Source organism: Notolepis coatsorum, assembly GCF_963971535.1.
Source record: "Notolepis coatsorum genome assembly, chromosome: 17".
NCBI lineage: Eukaryota > Metazoa > Chordata > Actinopteri > Aulopiformes > Paralepididae > Notolepis > Notolepis coatsorum.
Genome location: NC_140181.1, coordinates 59,484,178 through 59,511,515, shown reverse-complemented (window position 1 = coordinate 59,511,515; position 27,338 = coordinate 59,484,178). Strand labels below are relative to the sequence as shown.

At 44.1% G+C, this 27,338-nt stretch overlaps 1 protein-coding gene across 1 annotated transcript in view; it reads left to right on the top strand.

The window, feature by feature from the left end:
* The window catches only part of LOC311243623 (TOX high mobility group box family member 2-like), a 50,303-nt gene that overhangs the window by 13,940 nt on the left and 9,025 nt on the right, over positions 1-27,338 (top strand). Inside the window, exon 2 of the mRNA XM_084332916.1 lies at positions 14,981-15,061. Coding sequence (XP_084189042.1) covers positions 14,981-15,061 — 81 coding nt within the window. The remainder of the gene's footprint in view (positions 1-14,980; positions 15,062-27,338) is intronic.

Here is a 27,338-nt window from a genome sequence, read left to right as displayed (position 1 = left end):
AAAGCAAGGGCGTATTTATTCTCAGAGTCACAAGGTTGAATTAAGTTGAGCAACAGAACAAACGGGGAATCTGGCATGTGAAGATTGTTGCGGCTCTGCAGATTCTCCCAGTAGGTGGTGGTGAGGAATTAGCTTGTGACGTCTGAAGCCGCTCTGCAGATCCTCCCAGCTTTCACTCCAGGTGGAAACGGAGAGAGAGAGAGAAATCCGAGTTAGCCCAGCGCACAACAGAAACAGAGAGGTGACTGATCCAAATAAATATCCAAGTGACTTGATCTTCGGTGTGATACACACAGTTAGCAGAGTCCAGAGAAAAAACAATACGGTAATCCAAAGTGTAAATCCAACACAAAAAATAGGTGAGAACAGTATAACAAAAACGGGATCTCTTCGGTGTTTCACAAACACACAAAAAACTGGTGATCCAAAAAGAAACTGTTTCCAAAAACTCACCAGAGCGCAACGCGTAAAGCTGGCAGATAAACGAGGCGCAGCTTCGTACGGGGAATCAGGTTCTCCACAGGGATTACTTCACGAAAGTCCTGGGGAGCAACAGACAGGGAACGGCGACGGGAAAGACAGGCAAATGCAGGAGTATATTCAAAACGATCCAACATCGATATTAGGGGGATCAGGGTATATAAAGCCACAGGGCGCTGATGACAAGCTGTGACAGCTGCGGGATGAAATTGATCATTGCTCCAGAAGCGTGTGGTGGGGAGAGCACCAATCAACACGGCACCTTACAGGAACGGAGCGTGTGGCGGGGAATGCAATTAATCAACAAAATACCTTAAAGGAACAGAGCGTGTGGGTGGGGAGCGGACCAAACCTCACAGGTACCGTATCATGTACTGGACGGGTGGATGGTCAAGTATGATCTTTGACTGGTAGCAGGTGTGGTTGAAGATGGTTAGGTCTACAGGGCATTAGTTTAAGGGTAGGTAGGTTAGGGGGTCCAGAAAACACAGGTAGTGTGGTAGGGCTTGATTTAGTGTTTCTTAGGGTAGACATGTGGTGGGCCGGTTTTGACTGCAGTTTAGATGTAGAAGCATATGTAGTCATATCAGGTTAGAAGGCGCACCTGTTTGGATTTGTTTGTTGAATTTATTTTGTTTGTTTTGAGTGTTTGGTGAGCATACCTGGTAGCACCTAACACCCTGCGTGTATGACACGTCTATTTATTTCAGGGTGGTTGTGTTTTATTTTAATTTAATTTTTTATTTTTTTGCAACCTAGAAAGGTGCGCTCCGTAGAGCTCACATTTCCACCGCATTCCCTTCTGGTTGTTATTATTGGCATTAGCATTCTTCAGTGGTTCTTCAGTGGTTCTTCATGGTTCTTCAGTGGTTCTTCGTGGTTCTTCAGTGGTTCGTTGGGGGGGTCTTCAGTGGTTCTTTGGTGGTTCTTTAGTGGTTTTTCAGTGGTTCTTTAGTGGTTCTTCGTGGTTTGTTAGTGGTTCTTCGTGACTGTAAAGTAAAGTGAGTAGCTTGTGGTGACTGGTACAGTAACGATGGCTTCCATCAAGGACTTTGTTGATCGCCCGTCTCATGACATGTTGGAGAAGTTTTCCAAGGAACAACTTCTGGAACTTGCTGTACACTACAGGGTAGAGCTTACTGCGGGTGAGAAACGTTTGAAGCCGACTGCCTTGAGTGCTTTAAGGGTGTTGCTCATTAGAGAGCAGGTGCTTGAGGAGAGGGTGGAGGAGCCTCCTTCGTCTGACGCGTCTCCGCTATTACCTGGTGCAGAGGGTGAGTGGAGGATTAGGGAGTTGGAGTTTAGGGAAAGGCAGCTAGAGCAAGAGCGTGAGGAGAGGAGAGAGGAGCGTGAGCTTAAGGAGAGAGAGAGGAAAGAGGAGCGTGAGCGTGAGCTTAAGGAGCGTGAGTTTAAGGAGAAACAAATGTTGCTGGAGCACGAGCGTGCGCAGAAGGAGCTTGAATATAAGCATGCTGCCTTGCAGGCGGGTGCTCTGCATCCAGAGTCACGTTCCGGTTTTGATGTAGGCAGGAATATTAGGATGGTGCCTCCATTTTTTGAGAAAGACGTGGAAAGATATTTTCCCCTTTTTGAACAGGTGGCAACCACATTGAAGTGGCCTGATACCGCCTGGACACTGCTGCTGCAATGTGTTTTAGTTGGTAGGGCACAAGAAGCCTATACTGCTCTGTCCCTTGAACAAAGCGCTGATTATGAGCTTGTTAAAGCTTCCATATTGAGGGCTTATGAGTTGGTCCCCGAGGCCTATCGTCAGCGTTTTAGAGGTTATCGCAGGTCGGAGGGACAGTCTTATGTTGAATTTGGATGGGAGAAGGATAACCTGTTTGACAGGTGGTGCACTTCTCAGAAGGCGGAGTCAAGAGAGCAGCTTAGGCAGTTGATTCTCCTAGAGGAATTTAAAAGATGTGTTCCTGATACCGTTTCCACACATCTAAATGAGCGTAAGGTATCGAAGATAGGCGACGCCGCTGTCTTCGCTGATGAGTTTGTGTTGACACACAAGTCCGTGTTTTTGGAGGACTACCGTGTTGAGTCCGGGGATAGGCGTCCTGTTCAGGGGGGCCGTTTCCCAAAACCTGTGTCTGTTGGTCAGTTAACTTCACCTCCTAGGCGGGGTGGTTCTGCTGGTGCATTCCCAGAAGGGATTATCTGTTTCTACTGTAAAGAACCTGGTCATATCGTTGCTGGGTGCCCGGTGCTTGAGCAGAACAATTTCAGAACCGTGGCTCTGGTAGAAACCATATGCAGAACGCCTATGCCAACGTTAGATGGTGATGGGGGAAGTATCAAACGTGTGGACAAAGAGCTCGAGGGTTCCTCAAGGTTTATGATGGATGGATTTGTTTCCCTGACTAATGCACTAGAGTCCAAACAGGCTATAACAATTTGGAGAGATACCGGTGCTTTTCAGTCCCTCATTCTGGAGGGGTTTTTGCCGTTTTCAGAAAACTCTTCTTTGCATTCCGGTGTCGTTGTTCGGGGCTTTGGGGGTGGATTTGTGGATGCACCTTTGCATGAGGTCACGCTCAATTCTCCCTTAGTATCAGGCAATGTTGTTGTGGGGGTATGTTCTCACATCGCCATAAAGGGGGTGTCCTTCATTCTAGGGAATGATTTGGCTGGTGACAAAGTGTTGGCTACTCCGGTTGTAACTCCCATTCCTGTGGTTTCTGAGATCCCTAATGAGCTGGCACAGAAACATCCAAGAGTGTTCCCTGTGTGTGCTGTGGCACGGGAAATGTCAAAGGACAAAAGTGATGTTGTTGATACTTCGACTTGGGACACTTAGTGACACATTCTTTGTTGAATTAAAATGTGTACCTGTTGAGAATTTTGGAAAGCACACTGTGGATGTACCTCTGCATAATGATTCTCTTGATTGTGGCTTTGTGTTAGGCCCGGTGGTGAAACCAGAGTTGACATGCGTGCCGGAGAAGCATGTGGCAGGAGATGATATGGCAGCGCAGTGTCTCAAGGTCTTCCCAGCCTGTACGGTGGCTGAGGCCACGAACGAATTGGAGGATGAGTGTGGGAAGGATGCTATGAGAGGTGCTGTTGTTTCATGTGACACCGTTCTAGTTGGAGAGGCTACTAAGCCTGACTTAGGCCCAGCCTTCCCACAGTAGCTCTATTGTCCCTAATGTTTCACTTGTGGGCAGGGATGGTCCCAGTATGTCAGTTGATGATTCTGACATTGATCCACATGTCCACACTGATTCTCTGCCATGCACTAGGTGTGCTGGTCAACCTAGTTACCCGTGTCCTGTGGAGCAGGAGCCGCCTTCGCGACCTGGTCTGTTGAGTGGCAGCCATTTTGATTTTGATCAGGACAATGTTATTTTGGGTGACGCCATTTTAGATGGTGTTCCAGACGTTTTTGTGACTGTCGTACTGCCATGTTCCAGGGACGGTGGGGCTGTACCTGAGGCGGTACATCCTACTCTGGATGTTCACGGTTTGCAGTATCCTGAACTGCCAGTGCCAGGTGGGATGGATATGGGCGCGGTGGTGGTATCAGTGATCTATGGTTTTTGTTTTGCTGTGTTCTGTTCTGTTGAGCGCAGTGAGATTAGTTCTCAGATTGATTTTGGTTTGCAGTCTATTTTTGACAGGTCGGTATCGGTGGAGGGGCCTGTTGAAAGGGAGCATACAACACGGTTGGTGGTCGTGTTCGACAGGGGCCGACCCGCTATCGCTGTTGTAGTAGTGGCCCTGACAATTAATGGGTCACAGTTGTTTTTGTTGTTTTTGTTTATGGGTTGTTGTGTGGTGGTTGCCTCTGGGGCAACCAGTTTGGTGTGGGAGGTGTTATGTACCAGGAGCCTGATCACTCCTGTGTCACTGTGCATGCAGGTTGAGGGCTGCCAATTAGCTAATTAGTGCTGATTGGTTACCTGCTGGGAGCTTTAAAACCAGCCCTGGTAACACACATGCAGTGTCTGTGCTTAGAGGAAGAGCTGTCACGTTCTTCCAGTCCTTGTCCTTTGGTTTACACTAATAGTTCCTTGATATAGTAGCATTTTGAGTTAGAGCACAGGGTTTTGGTGTTGGTTTGCACATAGGTTGCGTGCCTTTGAGCCAGGGTCGTAACACATACTAACAATCATATGCACATTCATATGCACTCCCACGCATACATTCATATACAACCTTTCTCTCTCTCTCTCTCTCTCTCTCTCTCTCTCTCTCTCTCTCTCTCTCTCTCTCTCTCTCTCTCTCTCTCTCTCTCTCTCTCTCTCTCTCATGCACACACCAGTGGTATTGTTAGCCCTGGATGTTTTTCTCCTAGCCCCGGATCTTAAAAAAATAATAATAAAATTTGTTTAGATGGCAGCATCCCCATTGTCTGTGCTGAGTGTTTGTTAGTGTTTGGTATTTAAAAAAAATTTAAACATCCATTTTTAGTAAGTAGTAGTTTTCATTTGATCCTATAATTTTTTCATTCACCGATTTGTGGAATATTTTTTTTTTGTCCTGAAAGGCGCATTATAAATAAAATGCATTATTATTATTATTATCATCCAGGAGGGAAAAGACACTTTGGATAGTAGGGACTGCATCTCTGCCTGTCCTGGCCAGGAAACACTTTGCAACTGTGATCTCCTCTGGCAGTAGTTGGATATTGTAATGTGTGGCGAGGGGTTGCAGCAATTCCACTGAGAGAAACTGGTCTGAGGCTGGATAACATGCCTGTATGCCTCTCATAAGTTGTTCTCCAACTCATGAGAACCTGCTCTCAAGCTCTTGCAGCATTCTGTCGAGGACTGGATAGAACAGTCTCTGTCTCAGCTGATCTCCTGAGCTGAGGTCTGAGCTTGTGCCACAAGATGACTCAACTACATACTCATCCATCCTTTTCTGCTTCCTCCTTTGGCTGGTAGTATGTTCCTCAATCCCAAGGCCATTACATATGGCCTTTGTCCAGTCATACATGTCGACTGCCATCTCTGATGTGCGATAACCTTTGAGTGTGTCCTGCACTGTGCTTTTAAATAGTACAGATAGGTATTGAAGATGTGCACTTTAACGCAGCAGCACCTGGAGCCATCCATACCCATGTCCAGTGTTCACTGACAAAGACATGCTCATGATACTGTGATAAACTATAATAAGCTTTAATCGAACCCTGGTTCATTTCCTCGGATAGTCCGGTTGGTTTGGGGTGGTGTGAAAGCTCATATTCACTCTTGCAAGTGAACCCTGCTGCGGTTCATTTGAGATGTGAATGCAAAGCGGACCAAAGGCAGGAAAATACCCAAAAATCTAATTTTTTTTTTATGAGAAGACTGAAACATATGTATATAATGAAACACACAATAAAAGAAAATTCGATTGCTTAAGCACGATTTTGAAAACAGGGCCCGGTGTTTCAAAACACTACGCACAATTAGCACAACCACACACACAATTATCAGAACACCTCAGATCCTTTGCTAAATTAAACACAAACTATACACTAATTTATAAAAACTACATTTTGTTACCATATGAAACACACGTTTCATATGACTTAATTCTGTTTGAACCAGTTACACACTGCTGTGCTTAACCTAAAACACATTTAGCAATTCTACTTCTCAGTGATTAGAGTACTGTAAGTGAAGTACACAGAGTGTGCAAATATACAATAAATTCATCAAACACTACACAAGACCAATGCTGTAGTGTAGACTGATGAAAATATAATTTATTTATCTCCATATACCGTAACCAAATCAGTCAACATTTCAACATGGAGAATCACAACAAAACATGTCCCCGTTTTCATGCTACTACAGTGTGCATAACACTGTAAGCTCAGCAAATATCAGACAAACATAAAATACTGTATCCAGTACAGGTTAAAATTACAGTAAAACAAAAGAAAATAGAACATTTTTAAATAGAGTACAGAAAATACTAGACATTATCTCTTTGCCTAGCTGGATCTGACAAGATAAGTTTTTGTTGTGATTCTCCATTCTCTGACATGTTGACTGATTTGGGTATATGGAGAGAAAATGTATATTTTCATCAGTCTGCATCATTGGTTGTCTTGTGTAGTGTTTGGTGAATGTATTGTATATCTTCACGTTCTCTGTGTACAGTACTTCACTCCTTCCATTTTGGTTGAAGACAGGTGAACTCACCTGCTGCATTTTTATAGTGCTTAAACCTGATTGGTGTATCAGGGCGGCTACGTGGCGTAGTGGGCAAGGCACTCGCCACGAAATCTGGAGACGCTGGGCTCGGCTGTTCGAGCCCAGCGCTCCACATTTGCTTTCAGTTTAGCTGGTCGTCCGTACTAATACACATTGGCCGTATTAGGGGGTGGGAAACTGATGGGTGGGGATCGGGCGTTGTGGACAGCGACTCCTACAGGTCGGTTGGTGCGCCTGCGCAGTGGAATCAGGAAGTGTCGGGGGCAGCGTGAGCCTCCCACGCGTTACTCCTCGCCACTGAGAGATCAAGCTGCGCAGGTGAAAAGATGCGACTGCTGTTACCTCAAGTACCGGAGGGGACTTGTGCTATGTATGACTTAGTCCACATTGCAGCCGGCTTGTGGGAGGCAAGAAACAGTGTTCGTGACAGGGGAGGGTTGAATTGGATGATACGAAATTGGGATGGGAGAAAATATAGAAAATGGGAGAAAAAGTGGATAAAAAAAAAAACCTGATTGGTGTATCTACAATTAAGCAATGGTGTGTTTGTGCATCTGATGGCTGTGTTTAACCAATTGACTCATGTGTGTGGTAATTTGACATTCTGTGTGTAATGTAATGCAAGTGTGTTTAGTGTTTTGCAAATCACTGTGTGTATTGTTTTGCAAAAAATGTGAGGCTGACTTTGTGCTTATAGGGGTGCAAATCTGGGCCTATGTTTTGCTCCTTGAGTGTAAGGTTTTGATAATTGTGTAATACTTTTGATTTGGGTGTTTATGCAATCGAAGAAAACTGTAAACTGTTTATTTCTTTTGTATATAGGCTGTGTATATGTTTGTTTGTTTATTTGCTTATGTGTATGATTCTTAACTGTGTTTTTATTTTGTTATTGGTGTATATGTATGTATGTATATGTCTATATATGTATATATGTATGTATGTATGTATGTATTTATGTATGTATGTATGTATGTATGTATGTATGTATGTATGTATGTATGTATGTATGTATGTATGTATGTATGTATGTATGTATGTATGTATGTATGTATGTATGTATGTATGCATGTATGTATGTATGTATGTATGTATGTATGTATGTATGTATGTATGTATGTATGTATGTATGTATGTATGTATGTATGTATGTATGTATGTATAGCACTGATTCTTGAGAGTCGGGACAAAACACTTTTTAATATTATATTTTGAGAATGCACACTATATTGATTAGAGTTGTATATTCATGTAGAGAAAGGTCTGAGCTATTTAACCATGTAAAGGTGCGGGCTCTACATAGAAAAACATTTTGAACAAATTCACATGTTTCCCTTTGAAACTTGATTTGGGTTAACTCCGTCAGACACACAAAAAAGTATATAATTCTAATTATTCCAGTCCAACAAGAATCTAAGGTTCTGAAGTATGTTGTAATAGTGTTTAGTTACTCTGGTATGCAATCAAATATAATATATAAACCTCAGGTGTAATTTCACACTATTCTGAAAACACAGATTTAGAAATATTTGCATTTTCAAACTTTGTTTTTAATTTTGATATGATAAAAAAAAGATCATTAAGTAAATAAGACAAGAGGATGAAGATCTGATGCTCCTTTATTACTTAAACAACATAAACTGAAGAAGGAATTTGTATTTTCCACAGAATTAACAAAAACAAACATCTGACGGTGTTGACAAAGATCTGACGGAGTTGACGAGAAACTGACAGAGTTGACTAAATTGTATATGCATCTCTGATAAATGAACACATGCATTTTTTAAACAGATGGAAGTGACAATGATAAGAACTAATAACTCCTTGTTAATGTTAATACTGAACATTTTGTTAACTCAATTGTAATAACAACAAACTTTACATACACTGTTTCCAACTATTACAAAATGCACTGTTTCCAACAACAAAAACAGTCATGGAGACCAGGACCCCTTCTTCTTGTCCCTGTTTTCATCTACCCAACTTCCTGATCTCCACGTTCTCACCCTGCACTTCTCCTCTTCGTTTCCTTCTGCATTTCCGATTAGTTTCACTATGATGTCTTGAACTGGGCAGAAACAGAACCTTTTCTGTTGGACCATGGGGATGCAGAAATTCCACTTTTACATCTTGTTGATCAGTATCCACATCGATGATCTTGGCTAGCCACCAGTGGTCATCATATTAGGGCGGGCCATACTTTTGTGCAAACATGAATTTTAAAGAAATCTTAACATGAGGGGTGTCTAAAATATGTGTTTCTTGTGGGGAATTAAAATATAGGAAACAGGGGGTCTGGGGGTCCCCCACCAGGAAGATTTTTGTTACAATGACTTAATTCCCTACATGCTGCTGCAGGACTTTTAAAATGTTTACCCTTTAAATGCCATTGTTTGTGATGGCATCACAAATTATTGTTAAAAAAACACACACATTTAAATATTTTCAATATATCAAATGCAAAGTGGATTTTTCTGGGGGGGATTATTACAGGCTAATAATTGTTATAATCATCATGTGTCAATGATTAGCAACAACACTGATTTTGATGGATTTTTAGTTTTTGTAATGTCAGACTTAACAACTCAGAAATCAGAAAAGTTAGAGTATTTCATTTTTAATCTGACATTACAAGAAAAATGTAAATGGTTATGATCAGGACTGAAGTTGAATAAAAGATTTATGCGGGGAAAAAATTACAGGGGATGATGATGCATGGTAACATTAGCTATGTTAGTTAGCTAGCATGTTTATTTTTATCACTGACTAACCTGGTGGTCCCGTGGTGCAAGAAAACATTTGGTCAATGTTGCCACATTTAGCGGCAACATTTAGGGCGTCCCGTCTCTGCTCCATGCGTCCTCTTTTTTTCACTGTTGAAGTGTTGAAACATTTCATTTCCAGTAATTCCCATCTGACTGTTCTGTGAAATACAAGCAGTCAGCAGTATGTATTTTTCTCTCCCTCCCTCTCTGCCCCACCCTTCCTCTTTTTTCCACTGTTGAAACATTTCATTTCCAGTCATTTCCATCTGACTGTTCTGTGAAATACAAGCAGTAAGCAGTATGTATTTTTCTCTCTTTCCCTCTCTGCTCGACCCTTCCTCTTTTTCCACTGTCCATCTTCAAGCGCAGGTTATGCTTGACATTTTTTGTCTTTCGCTGTCTCTCCCTGTCATTTTGCAGAAGTGCCATCTGCCATTCCATTCGCCATCTGAAGACATGGCTCAAAAGGGACTATACCTAGACACTTAGCTTAAGGCACCCTTGCATGTTGTATGAGTCTGTTATGTATATAAATGTTAAATGGTATATGTGATGTGTTGTGATGTCATGTTTTGTATGATGCATGTCTAAGCATCACATTCCCCCACCCCCCTACAAGGACCACAATGGAAATAAGCTCTGAGCTTTTTTGTGTTTCATCCTTGGCAGTATATCCCGACTGTGCTCTTCTGTCACATGTTTATTTTTTATATTGTCAAATAAAGTCATTCATTCATTCATTCATCTCAACTGTCAATCAGTTGTATGGCCTGGTACCGCCTCCACCAATCACATGCGGCTCCCTTTGTGTGTGTGTGACAGACAGACAGAGCTCCCGATGGCCAGTCCGGGCCTTCGCCATACATGGATGCCAACATGAATCTGAAGGAAATCCTAACATGCAAGGTGTCTAAATGATGCATTTCTTAATGGGGAATTTAAATATGAGTACATTTTTGGGATAGGATAACTCTAACCTACATAATTTTGTATTGCAAAATTTCGAAGATTTTAAAAGATATGGGAAATAATTTATAATGACAAAGCCATCATTAGCACTATCCATCATCACACATCGTCACACGTGCAGAGTTCAGGAAGAAATCCTGGACATTCTGTGTTACACCCTGTATGAATGTTGGCTTTTTCTGAGGATGCTCCCTTTCTCTCATTAACTTATAGGTTAACCCAAAGTCTTTCATTTGTTGAAGAAGACGATACTTTTTAAGAATCGTGCCTGATGAACTCAGTGCTGGTTTTTGGCGCCGTGGGCCAGGAGTTTGTTTGTTTGTCTTCAGCTCTCTTCTGAGGATGTGGTGGAATAGCAGGGCCTTTTGGATTTTCTGATTCCTTACTTTGCTTCCTGATAGCATATTCTTTGTTTCCGTGCCTGGAGAGTCCAGTGGTGATGTACAGTATTTGTAGCCTTTTTTCAGCACATTATTGTTTTTCTCAGGTTGTTTTGTTGCTTTGTTACATTTGTAATCTTCTCTTTTAAAGTTTGTATTTATCTTGAATGCCTTTTTCGTGTTTTACTTTGTTTCTGTTCCTGTCTGAGAGACTCTCTGCGCTGTCTGGCATTGTTATCTAGAATATCCTGATCTGGGGGGGTGTCTGCCTCCAGCACCGCACCTTCACAGGACCTTTTCTATCTGCACCTTTTCTGGACCTCTCTCCAATATTTTCTCCGATACCTCTGTGCCCTGTCTCCCATCTTGTCTATTTCTATTACTTTTTTGTCTTGAACCCTCTTTTTCCACCTTTGTCTTTCCTGCTCTTGCATGACATGTTTGCTCTCTTCGTCACTGTGTAATTCTTCTCTTCTCTTTCATTGGTACTCTCTATTTCTTCTCCTTCGCTCCTCAACTGACAATTTCTGTCTAGCCATGCTTTCCTATAATACAAAAGTCATGAAAATGTATTAGAATAAGACTATAAAATCAGGTGTCTATTTACTTAGAATAAGACTATAAAATCAGGTGTCTATTTACTAAACATGATTGATTGATTGACGTTAAAGCTGCAGTGCGTAGTTTCTACAACTAGATGTTGCAAACATCTTCACACTGGCTTGTGCAGACAAAATCCATGTTCAGTGGAAGCAGTGGGAGAAAATTCAAAGACATTCATTCCAATAATCCTAGGGTATATTACAACTAGTGCTGTCAATGGATTAAAATATATAATCGTGATTAATCGCATGATTGTCCATAGTTAACTCGCGATTAATCATGAATTAATCGCATTTTTTTTAACATATCTTTTTTTATCTACCTTAAACAGATATTTTTCAAGTTCCAAGTTTTAATAATCTTATCAACATGAGTCAACAAATGCTTGCTTTATGCAGCCATTTAACACAAAAGGATGACCCTCATGCATTGCAAATTTGCATCAAATTCAAAACAGAGTGATGCACAAAATAACTTAAAAGAAAATAATAATTTAAAACAATGAATAAAGTGTGCATGAAATAATAGGGGAAAGAAAACGTTAGGAACTTGTTACATTCACCCACACAAGGGCTGAGTAATCACACACCCCCTCTCTCTCTCTCTCACACTCACACTCTCCCGGCTCTCTTTCTCTCTTGCCCCTTCCTCATCTCTCTCACCCCCCTCTCTCTCTATATATATCTCTCACACACACACACACACACACTTCAGAAACAAACATAGTATCAATGAGAGCATCAATAATACACCTGAGTGAAGTCTAGTAATACAAAAATAATAATAATCTTAAAAGTTAATCGTGAGTTAAAAAAAAATAGTGGCGTTAATAGAATCGGGCTATAACGCGTTAATACCGTGTTAACTTTGACAGCCTTAATTACAACTGATAAGATTGTGACAACTGACTAGCAAAGAATTATCCTGTTGATCACTCCATACCATAATGTATTACACTATGGATGGAAAGTCAGAGAAAGGATGATGCAGCAATCTAGACACGCATGGACCAGTCCTATATTAAGAATTATTATAAAGATATTAAGATGAAATCAAATCAAATTTATTTGTAAGGCCCGACAACACACGTTAATGTCCCCATGGGCCGTACACGTCTTCTTTAAACAAGTCAAGAAGAAACATAACAATAAGTCAAGAACAGAACAAGAACACCATAAGGTCCAACAAATTTAAAAGAAATGCAAATAAATGAAAGAATGCAAGCACTCCCAGACATACCCCACGCGAAGGTAAGGAACAACTCACTAAAACCTAACAAATATCCACAGTTTACCACCGTGCCCCTCTGCTCTGATGATCTAAGTAAACAGTATAATAACAAGAATAACTGTTTTCTTCTGTCTTGTATCTCTTCTGGGATATGAAAGGGCAACATGGAACTCCTTCCCCGCTCTATAAGAGGGAAGAGTGTAGATGTTTGGTAGTGAAAACTACACACTGCACCATATTTTACATCAATCAATCAATCAACGTAGACAAGTGATATATTTATATTTATTTATTAACACATGTGCTGGGAAAGTAAGACAATTATTCAATAAGCAGACCACAGCCTGCCCATGCTCTGATGCATGCTATTATATGCACACTTCTGTGCAGATAAAACTCTGAAATAACATTTAAATCCTTTACCATGTTCAAAAATAGTATAACAATAGCATATTATGAGGTTATTGATGGATTTGTCAACTCCATCAGTTTACACGTCAACTCCGTCAGACACACAATCTGATGGAGTTGACGTCTGACGGAGTTGACAAAAGGGCACACATTTTCCCTCCAAGCCTGTATTGTGCACTGCAGCTAGCTAGTTTTTTTGGCAGTTGCATAGCTGTCTTAATAATCTCACTGAAACACTTGAATTCAATCCACTATTGTTTTTTTAAAAGTATAATAACGGAGAGACGGTGTTGACATGTTCCAGCTGTGACCATCGGAATATTGACATTGTTTGTCTAAAATATCAAAAAGTGTAAAACTTACCAGACCATGTGTGGTAGTGTTGCATTCACCACATTCAGGGGAAGGAAAAGGGGTCCTCAGGGATAGAGCTAGCCATGCTATTGCCTGATTTAATTAGGTTTATGAAAAGGTCTGACAGAGTTGACATAAACTGAGGACACAACTTTGATAGGTAGATTTCTATGGGCAATATTATTTGAGTTTCATGGCATGCATTGTTTTATACATGTATAACCCTTATCTTTGATTTGATATGTATGTTTTCACAAGTGGAGAGGTCTTTCAAGCTTTTTTGGGCTGGTCAATAATGTAACCCCTTGCTGAGGACAAGATAATTAACATGGGAGCTTCTAACCACAGATTATACATTTAAACAAATATCCCCCAAAAAACAAATATATGTGCTAAAACATAACATCAGTATACACAATACCTTTAGATGTAACTTTGTGAGTATATCACTCATTATGAATTTCTTTATTTTTTTATATAAATTAGACTTTTCTATGTAGGACATGTTTTGTCCCAACTCTCAAGAATCAGTGATGTATGTATGTATGTATGTATGTATGTATGTATGTATGTATGTATATGTGTATATATGTAAGTTTGTACTCTCGTTGGGGCCTCTTGGACCAGATCAATGTTTTATCTGGCTAAATAAAGGTTAAATAAATAAATAAGAAACTGATGATTTGGTCCTGTTAACTTTGAATTTTCTATGGGGACTGCCCAGATCCCTCTCATGGACCTGGACCTCACTTTACAAAACTCTAATCTAGTTCTTCAGTATTCGTCTCTAATTACTCTAAAATTGCGTATTGCCCCCAATGTTTTCTAACCCTAAAAACGCCCCTGGCACACACACTCAATAACAACAAACACAATGGTTCAAATTGCATGTGTACACACACTGCCGTGGTTACTGTAATGGCGGCGCAGGGTTCGGTACATTGCCGATCGTCGTGGTAACAATAGTGACAGCAGTTTGGAAAACAGAAGCCATCCACGGACGCTGATCGCACCATAATGTTCCCAATGGCACCAGCCATTCAGTGAGTCACTAATGTCAGCCACCGCTACACTATTGTGGAACTAAAACGAGAGAGAGAGGGAGAGAGAGAGAAGAGAGAGAGAGAGAGAGAGAGAGAGAGAGAGAGAGAGAGAGAGAGAGAGAGAGAGAGAGAGAGAGAGAGAGAGAGAGAGAGAGAGAGAGAGAGAGAGAGAGAGACAGAGAGAGAGAGAGAGAGAGAGAGAGAGAGAGACACAGAGAGGAGAGAAGTTCCGGGTCATTTCTCTAAGGTGATTGGACTAGAGATGATGTGTTTCTACAGTTGGGGGAGAGAGACACAGAGAGATGAGGAGAGTATTAGAGCCCTGATGAGGAAATGGAGGTGTTCTGTACCATTGGCTCTGATGGGAAGGGAACATGGTGGAGACAAGTGTGTGTGTGTGTGTGTGTGTGTGTGTGCGTGTGTGTGTGTGTGTGTGTGTGTGTGTGTGTGTGTGTGTGTGTGTGTGTGTGTGTGTGTGTGTGTGTGTGTGTGTGTGTGTGTGTGTGTGTGTGTGTGTGTGTGTGCGTGGGCACGCGCCAACCCCTCTCCTCTCACCCCCGCCTCTCGTTGTGTTTTCTCCTTCTCAGGCGTACAAGAGGAAAACCGAGGCAGCCAAGAAGGAGTACCTGAAAGCCCTGGCCGCGTACCGAGCCAGTCTCGTTTCCAAGGTAACCCCTTATGACACGCCAGGCCCCTGCCTGAGACTGATGATGGATTGGATGGAAAATCCCTGCTAATGGGGTGGGCGGGGCTTCCCTCTGAGGTGGGGGAGGTTGGGGGTGGAGGGGGGTGTACAACAAGATCAGACCATATTAGGAACAATACCTGATTTCCATAGGCTGGAGCTAAAGGAGTGGGGGGGGACTGGGGGTTGGTATGGTGATATATGGTTGGGGAGGGGCCATGCAATCCCAGCCCTTAAGCATAATGCCCGTGATCTCTGAAGGAGAGAGAGAGAGCATACAGCTGCTATGCATGCGGGTTACTGTACATGTCGTCTGTTTCAGCCCCAGAAAAAATATTTTTCTCATTTCTTATTTATTTCTTAACATTAGAAAGACTAACAACAAGCCTGAGTCATGTGTTCGGGGGCCGCTTCTTCTCCCTGTGTAGCTCATCACTTAGACCACGTCCCACTCGACAGCACCAACCCATAATTGCATTTTTGTCGCCGTTTCCTCGCGGTGACACCCAGCGGCTAATTCAGATCTATGACGCGCTCCGTTTTGGTGCCGTGAGTGATGGCTGGTAGCAGCGGTGGGTGAGGGGAGGAGAGGAGGTTGGCAGCAGAAGAGACTGTGTGGATCGTATTGTTTAGTGCCGTCCTGTATTAACAACTCACAATGTAGCACGGCCAAGATTCCTTTTGTCATTCCATTTGTTCTGCAGGCAAACAGTCTCATTTCCCTTCCCCGAGCTCAATGTATGTGTGTGTGTGTGTGTGTGTGTGTGTGTGTGTGTGTGTGTGGTGTGTGTGGTGTGTGTGTGTGTGTGTGTGTGTGTGTGTGTGTGTGTGTGTGTGTGTGTGTGTGTGTGCGTGCGTGCGTGCGTGCGTGCGTGCGTGCGTGCGTGCGTGCGTGCGTGTGTGTGTGTGTTCGTGCGTATGGCCCCTCTCTCCCATTCCCATCCATCTGTCAAGGTGTCTATTGATCATTACCTCGGCCCGCGCTCTATTCATACAAATGGGCTCCATTACCCGCTAATCAACACTGATGGCTGGAGATGAGCAATCTGACAGCTCATCATAGGGCCTGGAGGGGGGGGGGGGGTTACTGAAGGGGGGGTTGGAGCACCTGCTCCAAGTGATACTCGCCAGAGTGAGGAGGTTCAAGTTTTGGCAACGAGATGTATACTCGATGGAGTGATGGCGATCTGAGGTTTATGCTATATTTTGGTATTTGTCATTAAAGCTTCACTCTAGTGCAGTGCCTGGGCAAAATGTGGCTGCTTGGAGCGTGCGCCCGTTTAGAAACCCTGGAAGGGCTGCTTGCAGCATCACGTTCAACACCTGCACGCCCAGAGTGCGTGCCCACTCGCACACGCGCACCTGTTCAGAATTGACCGATTGCTTGGCCTCCAGAAGTGTTCCTTGGAGCGTTCTCGAGAACCGCGCCTCCAATCAACTTCACATTGGACACTACACCTGCCTGGACCCTCAGCACACACCCACCAAGTGTGAAGTCCATCACATGAACTGTTCTCTAGATATAGGAGCATTGGGTCTCATTCACCAACGGACTTAGGACAAAAGATCTGAAACATTTTGGTCTTAGCGCCACTTAAGAAATTTTCGGGCCGATTTTGGGATTCACCAACGGCCCCTTCTCCTGGATTCGGTCCTAACTAAGAGCAGGATTTAGGAGCGCTGAAGAGCAGTCGTAAGTTGACAGACTTGTGTGCGCCGTGTTCATAAGGGCTTTATTTGGGAGGAATCATAGTGATTTAGTTCATGGCAACTCTACAGGCCTCCTTGGAATTAATTCATCATAATTAAATATATATGACAATATTTGTATGATAAAGAATTGCGTTTTATATTTAAAGTCATGCCTCAACGACACATTTCATGCCCAAAAATTAATTATAGCACTACACAAACACTGCAAATGACAGTGGATAAATAAATAAGAACTAAAGCTAATTGAATGGATATATCTATAGTGGAATAGACTGTATTAATATTCCATATTTATACCGTCTTGTTGCACGCTCCTGGCCACCTGTTCAGCACACACACACACACGCGCGTACTGTATAGTCTACGTGCGTAATGAATAGAGCTGGGCCGTTAACGGCGTTAACGTGCTGCGTTATCGCGAGACTAGTATTGCGCGATAATATAATTGACGCCGTTAATCTTTTTCTCAACGTTGGGTCTGTATTGTCCTTAAATACTTGCCGTAGTTCCCAGCTGTGGTACCAGGAAGTGATTGCACTACCGGAGCTGTAGTCAGAATAATGTGTTAAACTAAAGTAGTGGTCCGGTAATCATTGTTATACAGGTGAGGTTAAGAAGTCCTCAGGATATAACACAATTCGGCGATGAGGACGTCTGAATCTGCGCAATGCAAGAAAGAAGAAGTCCGTTGCAAGCCTTGTTTACATTATTAACGTTAGCGAGTTAGCATGTTAGCTCACGTTGATACGGGCGGCACTGGGAAACATCTACAAGAGGAGGAAATCCACTTTACACACTAAAGGAAGGATCGACTGGACTATCGTGAGTGTTTACAACAGAAATGGCTTGGGTTATTGGAAATATTGGACCGTTTGATGACAATGTAGCCCCTTTTGTGACTGTGATGCACGGAGTGAATCCACAGTCACTTGCTCCTCAATAGGAAACCAACCTAGATTTACCATGAAGGACTGGTTCTGGCTGAACCGTTCGTTATACAAGAATCACAGAGACGTTTCAAAGGTGCTCACAGTTGCACGAGGGTTTCGGACAGAGATACGGGATGGTTTGAAAGCTCTGCGTTGCTAATAAACATTTTAAATAATTTTTATAAACTGCTCAAAACGGCATTATTTCCGCCGTTGGGTGATCACAGCGCATGCGCACCATCCCGTTTCCTATTGAGGAGCAAGTGACTGTGGATTCACTCAGTGCATCACAGTCACGAAAGGGGCTAATGACAATGTGGAGCAAATAAATGAAAATGGGGGACCCTGATGTTAACGGCCCAGCTCTAGAATAAAGTGATTTCTTTTTTTTAACTGTCAAGGGTACCAGCGTCTTTTTCTCCAGTAGCGCGACTAATATCCATATCAGTTACATCATCCAAGGTATTGTTACTCAATGTTTGTGAGCGTGGTTTGGAGATATTCACAGTAATTGTTAATTCAGTAAAGTAGTCAGATCTACTCTTTATTGAAGGTACTGATATGATATGATTCTACGATTAATACTACAAATTAAATGGTCCTCAATGAGTATAACAATTACACAAAACATTAGCTTTATATCAGCCTTTCTGAAAGAAGAAATGGTTTCTTTATACATAGTCCTATATATATAATTTGAAATAAAAAAATACCATGTTCCTTAGTCCTGTATTATGATCAAACAATTACACAAAAATGCATCCTATATAGACTCATATGTCAAAACATTCAGAAATACGCAAATTATGCGAGTTTTTTTTTATGACATGCACAACTACAAGCTTTCAAGAACACTGACATAACCGCTGAATATCACTGAAATCCAAGTTAATGTATATCTTAGAAGTTCTTTGTTTCATCGTACAAACAGCCAACGCTGTTGTGTATGTCATAAATGTCGATATGAATTGAAAATGGGGGACCCTGATGTAAACAAGACAAACGTCTTTCTCTGGTCTGCATCCCCTTAACAATTGTATGTATTGAGCCGTACTGTATTGTACCCATTCTGCAATCTGTTAAATAACGTTTTCATTCATTCATTCATTCATTCATTCATTCATTCATTCATTCATTCATTCATTCATTCATTCATTCATTCATTCATGGAACTGTTACACTGAGCTTGCACTGAATTTGTTGAGAAACCTGCTTCTGCAGCAGTCTGTGTGTGAGCAACCAGTCAGCAGCATTAATTTAGAGATTCACTAAAAGACACATTGAGAGACAGGTTTGTGTGTGGATTAAGAAATGAAGGTTCACAGAATAAACTACTGACAGAGAGTGATTTGACACTGGAGAGAGCTGTCAATATCAGTGTAACAATGTTAATGGCTACAAAGGAAGGGCACAGAAAATTACGATAAATCTGGTTTTAAAAGAAACACTGGAAATTACAAAAAGAAGAGACATGTTCATGCTGTTGAACAAGGAGATATAACAGCTAGTGACTCCTCAGATGAAGAGGAGAGGATAAATCTCCTCTGGTCATTATTTGGGTAGAACACACCTATTTTGAACGCCTTCGGCAGATTTTTTTTCTTTTTTTGAGCCATTTTAATCTAGATTAATCTAGATTAATTCCAGGATTGCAGGTAGATTAATCTAGATTAAAAAAATGAATCTATGCCCAGCTCTAGTAATGAATGAACAGTAGGATTATGTTATTCTAATGACTTGTTTTATTAGGAGATCACAGATACTGCGCTGCCCTATAGTAGTACAGTACGTACAGTACACATCTTAGCGTGACATCTCCACAGAGTTGGGCGTGAGCGGACTGGACTTTGCGCGGCATGTCCGCAATCGTTTGAGGTTTCAGTCAAGCTTACCACCGTGTACAAATGTCCTACATTTCTCATGGCAGTTTACTACATTTAATGCAGGTCGATGTCAACCATCATGCGAAGCAGCCTTTTGTGGGACACCGGTGCGCAACGACTCTTTGGAGTCTGGTCCGCTCACGCCCAACTCTGTGGAGATGTCACGCTTAGTTAAGACAGCCCCTCCACGTGTTGGTGAATCCCGGTGTAATTGTCGTCGACTTTCTCTTATGACCTTCCAAGGTGGTTGTCATAAGAGAAATCATATGACATTACATTTACATTTACATTTAGTCATTTAGCTGACACTTTTATCCAAAGCGACTTACAAGTTCTGTACGACAAGCCATCAGGAAGGGCACAACTCTATCAGCTGAGCAACAATGTTCATCAAAGTGTTGAGTGCTACAGTGTAGGTTAGTTTATTAGGACAAGTGCATGACAGTACGGTTAGTTAGGGTTCGATTTTTTTATTTTAAATTTTTTTTTATTCAGATAATGGTTGAAGAAGTGCGTCTTTAGTCGACGGCGAAAGATTGGACGTGATTCGGCTGTCCTAACTGGGGTGGGTAGTTCATTCCACCATTGTGGGGCAAGGACTGAGAATAGGCGACTTCTCTTTGATGACCCTCCCGGAGCTTGGATAGGAGTAGGTCTGAGGCGGCCAGAATATGCAGAGCGTAGGGGTCTTGAGGGTGTGTAGTTAGAGACCATTGACCGGAGGTAGGCGGGAGCGGTTCCCTTTGCCGCACGGTATGCTAGGTCGAGGGCCTTGAAGCGGATTCGTGCAGCAATGGGGAGCCAGTGCAGGTCCCTAAGAAGTTGGGTGACATGGGCCGACTTCGGTAGGTTTGAGATCAGGCGGGCCGCTGCGTTCTGAATGAGTTGAAGAGGCTTAGTGGCAGTGGCCGGGAGGCCAGCGAGCAGTGCGTTGCAGTAGTCGAGGCGGGAGATGACTGTTGATTGGACAAGGAGTTGGGTGGCTTCTTTTGTCAGGAAGGGGCGGATCCCGTCACCAACCCCGGAGCTGTGAGCTGGATTCGCCTGTTCGAATCCAGCTCACAGCTCCAGGGTTGTCACCAGCTTGGCTGGCCGTTCACACTAATACAATTGGCAGTATTAGAGGGTGGGAGAAGCTGGCGGGGTGGGTCCAGGTCGTTGTAAACAGCGACTCCTACAGTTCGGTCGGGGCGCCTGCTAAGCGTGGATAGGACTTGAGTGGGATAGTGTGATCCTTCCACACGCTACGCCCTCTTAACACTTTGAGCGCCACGCCTGGTTTTCCGTTTTACCGCTTGAATGCCACCATCGGCGCCAATGTTAACGTTAATATCGCCTAATCTATGTTTTAAATTATGGCTATGTGTCTAATCTGCCCATCGCATTATCAAAGACTATTTTCCAGTCAGTGCTGTGAAGGCAGATTGTTTTTTTATCGCGTCGTTTCCGTTTCAGAGCAGTTAGAAAAGCCCCCGTTTTGATATAAAAAACAGCTCATTCTGGAGCATTCTATGAAAATCGTCTTTTAGTGGAATATTCCACAACGTTGATATTCGTCTGCCTTTTTATGAATCGTTTTCAAATAAACGCTAGATGATCAATATTATACGTGCACGCAAGCACATTACGGCCGTGCACTGATAATCGCTCCGTTGATTTCCTCACGGACTTTTACAGTGAAACCGAAAGAAGACATTTCACATAACAGCTTATAACTTCATCAAACTTACTCTGATTATCCTACCACTGATAACATAGAGTCCTTACCTGACATCAGATGGTATCCAACTGGTATATTCCAATTCCTGATCACCATTCGAAAAAATCGATACGTGTATGGATCCAACGCGATACAGTAGAACTCCATGATCCGCGGGGCTCTGAGGCTCCAGAATGAACTCTGGTAACCCTGGCTGGATCAGTGAACTGGAAAATGTGGAGTACTGGATTTTTTTCCCCATTCATTTTCATTGAGTCCATTCCAAAATCACTTATGTCATCTGGGAGACGACAGGGGGCGCTTTTTTCCACAGTGATCGCCGGCGCCCCTCGGCTATACTCGGGTAGGCTCGGGTGATGCAATCATTTTTCAGATCGCAAAAAAGAAAAAGAAAAAAAATTCCGAGAAATCTCGTGAGTGGCATTCTACGTCACTATTAAAAACCCGAGAAATCTCGTGAGTGGCACTCAAAGTGTTAATGAGAATCCGCGCTGCCAGGTGAAAAGAAGCGGTTGATTGGCTGGACGTGTGTCGGAGGAAGCACGTGATAGCCTCCACTCTCCCAGATGATCTGACTGTGGGGGGTAAGTGCGCAGCGACCAGGAAGGGGATTGGGAATTGGCATACGACTAACATTGGGATGGGAGAAAATCGGAGGAAAATGGAGGGGGAAAAAGATCAATAAAAAAAAAAAAAAAAAGGAAGGAAGGGGCGGATCCTTCTGACGTTGCTCAGGAGGAATCGGCAGGTTCTGGTCGTCGCTGCGATGTGAGCAGAGAAGTTCAACCGGTCGTCGAGGACAACAACAAGGTTCTTGGCGGTCGGGGACGCAGTCACAGCTGCATTCTTGACTGTGATTGAAAGGTCGGTTAGGGGGGAGGATTTGGCCGGCAGGTGGAGCAATTCTGTTTTGCTTAGGTTCAGTTTGAGGTGGTTGGTCGTCATCCAGGCGGAGATGTCGGACAGACAGGCCGAGATCCGCTCAGAGACGTGGATATCTGAGGGAGGGAAGGAGAGGAAGAGTTGAGTATCGTCGGCATAACAATGGTAGGAGAAGCCATGAGACGTGATAATGTTACCCAGTGATTTAGTGAATGAGACCCATTGTGGCTATTTAAACTAATGATACTGCTACAGTGCCACTATTATGGAAAATGTTAAAGGACAAAAGATGTTCGCACATAAGAGTCTGACCAGCAAAGTGACCAAGAGGTCTGGGCAGAATGTACATTAATACACACTTGCAAGACGTAACATTATACATCAGATATGATGATGAAAGTATAAACAAACTGGATTATCAGTAGGGGAAGTAATAACACCAGCTTGCTTTGGCTGGCTGGGAAGATAACCGTGGTACTTTCAGACCTTTTAAAGAGACACACATTATACTAGCTGGCCATATTGAACCAGTCAAGCTGTACAAAGATAAAAATGATATCTCAACACAGATCTATAATGATATGATGATATTTTCTATGACACTCCACCCTGTTTGATACAATAGATTCACAATCACTTATCAAAATAACCAAAACATATTATCATTCTTTATTACATCAACCAACCCCCAGAGGGACTAGTCCACACATAAATGAACGATGACAGGCGCCCCAAGTGAACTGCCTCCGCTGGTCAAAGGTGCATCAGCTGGAAAGACAGAACAAAAAACAACCAGTATCTTGCAAAAACACATAACAAAACACAAAACATGAAAAACACGCGCTCTGTTATGACTGCAGTGTCCGGAATCAATTTGGAAGCAGCGTTCCCATACGAACGCCAGGGTGAAAAAATTTGCCTACTCTACCTTTAAGAGTTAAGAAGGTTGCTTAACAATTAGACTGTATATCAGGATTTACATCTCAATAGTACATGGATGTTCCTGGTTGAACCAAATTTAGTTTGAAATGACTAATATTAATAAATCTTTATGAGATAGCTGCAGGGCTGCTCATCTAAGCGTAGAGCAGATAAAACAAAAACAAAACAAAAACAGGAAACACTTGACTTTGAGAGCCAAAGCTCTGAGAATAATAAAACATGTGTACAAGAATGAAACATAATCACACAAACAATGAAATGCACATCTGTAGCGTGTGTTTTAAACTTGCCTCATTTGTTGAATCTCAGGTAGGTCTTCCCCTCCCTGCCATCCAATACCCCCGGGCCGATCCAGTCTGATGGTTCTCTCGGTCGTCCCAGATGGTCTTCTTCTTTCGCATTGTCCTTGGTTCGTTTCACAACTGAAACAAGCTAACTGTCTTTTCCTCTGATGAATGAGGTTCAGTTAAAAACCTGCTGGTGAATCGCAGTTAGGATTGCTTAGTTATTTATCTTCGGCCAGTGATGGGCCAGCTGTTGGCAGTGTCTGATGGTGTTAGCTAGTAGCTGCAGAGTGGAGCAAGCTGGTCAGCTCTCTGCCTCCTAGTTTGAGCAGTAGGCAAGCTGTGGTCAGCTGTTGGCAGTGTCTGATGGTCCTAGCTGTAGCTCATAGCTGCGTTGGTCATGTCCAGCTGCAGAGTGGAGCAGGCTGGTAGGCATATGCTTCTCTGGAGCAGTGGAGTCAGCTGGGGTCAGCCAGGCTCAGCTTCCTCTCTCTGGGGCAGTGGTCAGTAGGGCCGTCAGGCATTGGTTTGGCACAGAGATGGAGGACCCCCCCTGAGAAACCACAAAGGAGATGGGTACATAGGTGTACGTGGGAGAGAGAGACAAAGGAGAGAGATGTTGTAGTGAGTGCCAGCTGGAAAACAGAAATCAACAAAGCTCTGTATATCTCACTATCCATTCTCTTTATTTAATTTTTTTTTTTAATCTCAGCCACGCTTTAAAAAATGTTGCCCGTTATCACATTTCTTTCATTCAAATTACATTCATAGTGTTTACAGTGCAATAAAATGTTTCTGAATTACTTAACCTCTGTTTGGTATCCACAGTTTAAAACATGACAGTCTTCCCTCCTGTTCGATACCCCTTCAACCCAAAAACCTCCCGCAGGGCAAACCTTCCTCTCTGGGTGCAGTTCCCTTTCTCAGGGTACAGTTCTAGGCCTGGGTCCTACACAGTTTTAAAACCTGACAGTTTCTCTTGTTTGATACACACACAGTTTAATACCTGACAGTTTTGAACCTGTAATAAAACAAGAGACAGAGTTAACGTTAGGTTATGACTATAACCAAGTTCTGTTAGTAGTGGTGACGCTCGGCGTCACTCATGCACTGTCCTCGCACGTGCACGCGCACTGAATAAAATATTACAATGTACCTTTATATCCCAATATTTGTCTGACCACACCCCTATCAGCTTACCCATATAAGCAGGGGTGGGGCCACCCCCTCGCCTCCTTCCCAAGCTTTCACCACAAGGCGAGATCAAGGGCTGCAGCGGCGTCGGACGCCGAGCGTCACCACTACTAACAGAACTTGGTTATAGTCATAACCTAACGTTCTGTATCATAGTGGCTCTCGCTCGGCGTCACTCATGCACAAGGGAGGCAGAGCGAGAGCCATCGGCCGACAAATACACCCCGCTGAAGGCCCCCCACAACCATCAGATCAGGGAGGACCGAGCCCCCCCGACCCCCCCTAATGGAGGGCACCCCCCCTATTGGAGGTTCCCGGGAGGGCGACGGACCCGACCGTGCGAAGAGGCACTCAAGCAACTCAACGCACAGGGTGAGCAGACCGTGGCCTGACCCCACGACTACACACACGCACAACCCGCATGCCACCCGGGAACGAACGGAGGGAACAACCTCGTTACTGCCCCCAGAATCACAGGGTCAAGGGCAAACCCAACCCCGTGGCAAGGCCGTAGCAGCGGAGCGCGAAGGAAGACCCAGACCCACTGAAGGGACTGGATCCCCTGGAAAACGGGGGCCCGGAGAGGTCAATGACGCCAGGCATCAAGACCCCACCAGGCGGTCACTTAGTGACACCGCCCCCCACATCGCCAGCGTATTCGGATAAGGCCCCTCCAAGAGTGGGCCCTTTCCCCCCAATAGCACACCGCCTGGCACACTGACCCTGCAGAACAGGCAGTCAGCATGGCCGTAAGCACACAAAAAAGGTTAACCAACGGAAGCAGGCAGCGCACCGGGGAAAACCAGGCAACAGGCTGTAACCTGAGCCTGGAGCACTGCGGACGAGACAGGCGCCAAAGGAGTCAGCTGAGAACAGCCCCCCCGGCGGAAGGGGCGTATGCTGGCGTTGTTGCATGACCAAGCCTCCATTTAAAAAAAACCCACCCAGAGGGGTTGAGGCAGAGAAGGCTGACATGATTGGCAGACGTCATGAACGTGCAGGGGCACCCTCAACCGGGTAACCCGGGAGTTGACACTGCTCCAACACACCAGGGAATCAACCACCTTGTCATTACCCAATGCGGTGGTTGTTCCTATAACCCCTCAAGAAAAAAGGGTTATCCCAGGCCTACGGGTCGACGAAACATTACTTCGGACCGGGCCCGGCGATACGAGAAGCACAGGGTCACCAGAGGAGGTCAAAGACCACCCCAACAGGCCCCTCTTCGCCATGCGTGAGAGAGGAGCGAAAAGAATGGAGAACCAGCCCCAAGCACACCGTACTTGGTATTCCCAGGCGGTCTCCCAACCAAGTACTAACCAGGACCAACCTGCGTAGCGGCCGAGATCTGACGAGATCGAGCGTGTACAGGTTGGCATGGCCGTAAGCCATTACGACAGTGCAGAGTACAAAATGTACCCAACCAGGGTCTCCATAGCGCTTAACCCTGTGACACCCGGACCGACCTGGCATTATTCCCCCTGAAAAAAGCCCAAGTCCCTCAGGGTACCAGAACAGCAGATCTGCATCCCCGGCGGACAACGGGTTTAACTGATCTGGACCAGCGTGACCAGAACCAGTCCCGTGTCCTAACCACGCCGACATGCCTACTCCAGGAGAAGGGGCAGATAAGCGCGTTGATCTTGAAAATGAAGAAAAGAAGGCGCCACCCAGACGTTCGGTGCGAACCGCGCCCGGTGGCCCACCCCCAGGGCGTGAGACCCCTCTACATATGTTTAGATCCATTCCGTCATCATCCCCCAGATATGAACGAGAATCCGTCGACAACCAAAACAGGTCGTCGGAAGAGGAAAAACCTCCATCCCAGTTGCTTTATAAAAACGCTGTTTTAACCTCAAGCAACCAAGGCGTGCCAGTCATTCGCCTGATCTTCAACAGAACACCCCGAGCTAGCACTATGCGTGTGTCGGGACACAACCACATCAATGAACAGGCTATTTAGACCTGTCATTGAATCCCCAAGGCGCCCAGGGGAACGACAAGAGGGGTGCGATGCTTCCTAACTCCAACCCTTTTTAATAGAAAAGAAGGAAGCACCAACAGCATGTATCCCAGTCTACACAGCCGGGGGTAAAAATTGTTTACATTTTTACATTCCACCACCCTCCCATAGAGAGGAGATGGAAATCCCCAGAGAGACTTCCCACGCGAGCTGTACAGATTGAAAAGAATATATTGCACCTTGAGCCTGTAAAAGTTTGGTTTTAGGGCTCTCCGGGGAGGAGGCACTGAACCCATACACACTCAATAATCGAATTGAATCGAATACACACACAATAGAGTAGGACTCCTTCTTGAGGTTCCACTCACCTTGACAATCTGAGGAGGAGGCTCTGTACTCTGAGGAGGCTCCCTCACATGGAAGGAGAGTCCTAACTCACAGAGAGCCCGAATAGGAGCTTCGTGAGGAGGAGCCCTGACCACCCCCCGAAACAGATCCATCATATGGACCCGAACAGCACACGGAAGTCCTACCAACAGAGACGCGCACAGTGACGTACTCTATGGCGGGGGAATTTCTGCGGTGCACACGCCCAATATTCCAGGGCGTGGGACCAGGAAACTCCCCCCCCCCCCCCCCCCCCCTCTTACCCTGTAACGTGCCGAACAGCAACGTGACAGGAACCTTGAAGGACAGGAGGTTTTAACCCCTGCCCATCAAAGAAGGGGAGAAAAGGATTACCAGTTCACC